General features: G+C 40.8%; 1 protein-coding gene across 2 annotated transcripts in view; it reads right to left on the bottom strand.

The window, feature by feature from the left end:
- Window positions 1-2,456, bottom strand: part of REPS2 (RALBP1 associated Eps domain containing 2) — a 213,224-nt gene that overhangs the window by 150,110 nt on the left and 60,658 nt on the right. For both annotated transcript variants that reach the window (XM_012656630.1, XM_012656629.1), the window contains one exon: window positions 1,999-2,122. Coding sequence is in view for 1 of the 2 variants with exons in the window: in XM_012656629.1 (XP_012512083.1) it covers window positions 1,999-2,122 (124 nt within the window). In the remaining variant the exon portion in view is untranslated. The remainder of the gene's footprint in view (window positions 1-1,998; window positions 2,123-2,456) is intronic.

Below are 2,456 nucleotides of genomic sequence, written 5' to 3'. Positions count from 1 at the left end.
GCTGTGAGCTAGGCTGACACCATGGCACTCTAGCCCGGGCAACAGAGTGAGACTCTGTCTCAAAAAAAAAAAAAAAAATCTGGGCACAAATCAGGTAAAAGACTAAAGCCTAATGACCATTTACAGTGGAATAAAAACTAACAATGCCTACCACAAATCCAAATTCAACATAATGTAACCTTTAACTAATCAAAGCAAGTGATTGCTATGTCTTGCAACAATGAACACCAAGCCTGCCAATCAAATGATGCTCCATCAAGAAACCTATTTCAAAGAACCAAATTTTGTCATACCAAGGGATGCCTTTGGGGTCTGATTTGTTTCCCATTCAGAAAATATTCTGTGATTACAGATTAGAGTCAGCACCTCACTAAACAGAAGAAGAATTGAGAAGAGGCTATTTTACATAGCAATTAAGAACGTGGGGACTGGAGGTAGAACTCCTAGCTCCAAACTCTACTAACCCTGTGTCCTTAGGTAAGTTACTCAACCTCCTTAAAGTTCAATTTCCACATCTGTAAGATAGGGACCACAACAGCACCACAGTAGGGACTTCAGTGCCCAGCCATGATCAGTTCTCTCCTTGCAGGCACATGAGAGAATTGCGTTCCCCCATGTGCTCTGCAGTGAAGCAGATCCATGTGACAAAAGTTCTGGCCAATGCACTGTGAACAACAGCTGCAAGTCACAACCAAGCCAAAGCATTTAACTGCTAGGGTGAGAAGCTCTTTCCCTGTTGTGGCAATTGTGGGAACAGGTGTTGTGTTGGAGATGCCACAAGATGAGGCAGCCAGGATCACAGGGCTACCACATGGAGGGCAGCTGCTCTAGAGAGTCATTTATCCTTTATTGTAAATATAATTACACATCCACTGCAAAGTGGGAAATGAACCTTTGTCTGGTTAGGGTGCTGAGATTGTGGTGGTGTTTATTATCGCAGCTTATCCTAACCAATGCAAACTGACACAATTTAGTAGGGTGTTGTGAGGGTTAAACGAAGACAGTACCTGGCACATACTAACCCCTTAATAAAGATTATGATGACTGAGGCCTCCTGATGGTTAGTGCGAAGGGCTTGGTCTCCCATAGCCAGCTATGGCACGCTTCTCAGCTATTTGGATCGTCCTACAAGGTCCCCATGGACTAACCATAAATCCTGAATCCACCAGAGACTGCACAGGACAGGTGTGAACAGCTCGGTGGTTTTCATCTCAAAATGAAGAAAAGAAAAAAGTTCCTGCACAGCTGTATGGCATATAAAAGTAATTTGTATCACAGTGAATTATCAAAGGACATTAGCACATCCCTCAAATAATCACCTTCTTCATAAAGATTTTTAAAACCAATACTGAGGCAGTAGAAGTAATGCTAATAGTTGGAGCCTTTGCTTTTCAAATTGTGGAAAGTACTCAAGCATATGGTTGGTTGGGGGAAGGAATAGCAAGATAAGAAAATGTTAAATCAGAACTTTGAGAAGATAAATTCATTCTGACAAAAGTTTGGTAGCCCTGAAGTACTTAATGGTCATCAGAAGAGTGCTTCGGGAACTGAGAATTAAAGGATGAATATATCTGATGTGACTGACAGGGATGAGAGAGAGAGAAAAGGCACAGTTCCACCCAAAGTCTCCCATCACTCCACCCTAATCCCTAACAGAGCCTTAAATGACATTATAGATACCTCAAGTGGAAAATTAAACTGAGTGTGATTATTTGCCACAGGCTCACGATTCCTGCCCCAGTCTATTCCTGCTAAAGAACAAAATCTATTTTAATTGCAAGTCAGTCAAACGGAACTAATCTCAGGTCACTCTCTGAATTTTTCCCCCCTTTAAAAAAGAAAGAAACTAAGCTACCTGTTAAGTTCTCTTATTTTATTTTACAAAAGAGTTGGAGGAAGCAAGGAGAAATTCCACAAAAGTTTAAACCCACTAAAAATGGTTCTCATAAACAAGAAACTTGTCAGGGACAATAAAACGTATAAATGCAAGATACTCACCACATTTAATGCTCTCTATCCGAACAGGGAGGCCAGACTGTGCTGCAGCAATTAATTTCAGAGCAACGTAAAACTGCGTTGGACCAAAATAACCAACCCGCTTTGCACCACACAGTTCTGTGATCTGAAAACAGACAAGAAAAACGATGCTGAAAACCCCATTTCATAACAGGAAAATGAGAGAAGACATATGATGAAATCTCAAAGATTTCACGGCATAGCTAACCAAAAAGTCTCTTGTGAACCTATGTGTACACACTGGTCGGTTTCCTTTTCGTCTGGTATACAGGGAGGTTTTTAATTCAGAGCATTAAGTTCTACCTACTCGTGATGTTTCATCAGGACTGAGTAATTGATTATTCCTCCTCTTTCAAAGATAAAAATAAAGGTGACAAAGGATGGCTGTTACTCTTGTTACAAAGAAGAATGACTTTTTCAGGGGGTGGATTCTAATGTAC

The sequence above is a fragment of the Propithecus coquereli genome, unplaced genomic scaffold (assembly GCF_000956105.1).
Source record: "Propithecus coquereli isolate 6110/MARCELLA unplaced genomic scaffold, Pcoq_1.0 Scaffold513, whole genome shotgun sequence".
NCBI lineage: Eukaryota > Metazoa > Chordata > Mammalia > Primates > Indriidae > Propithecus > Propithecus coquereli.
This window is presented reverse-complemented; position numbering and strand designations above follow the sequence as displayed.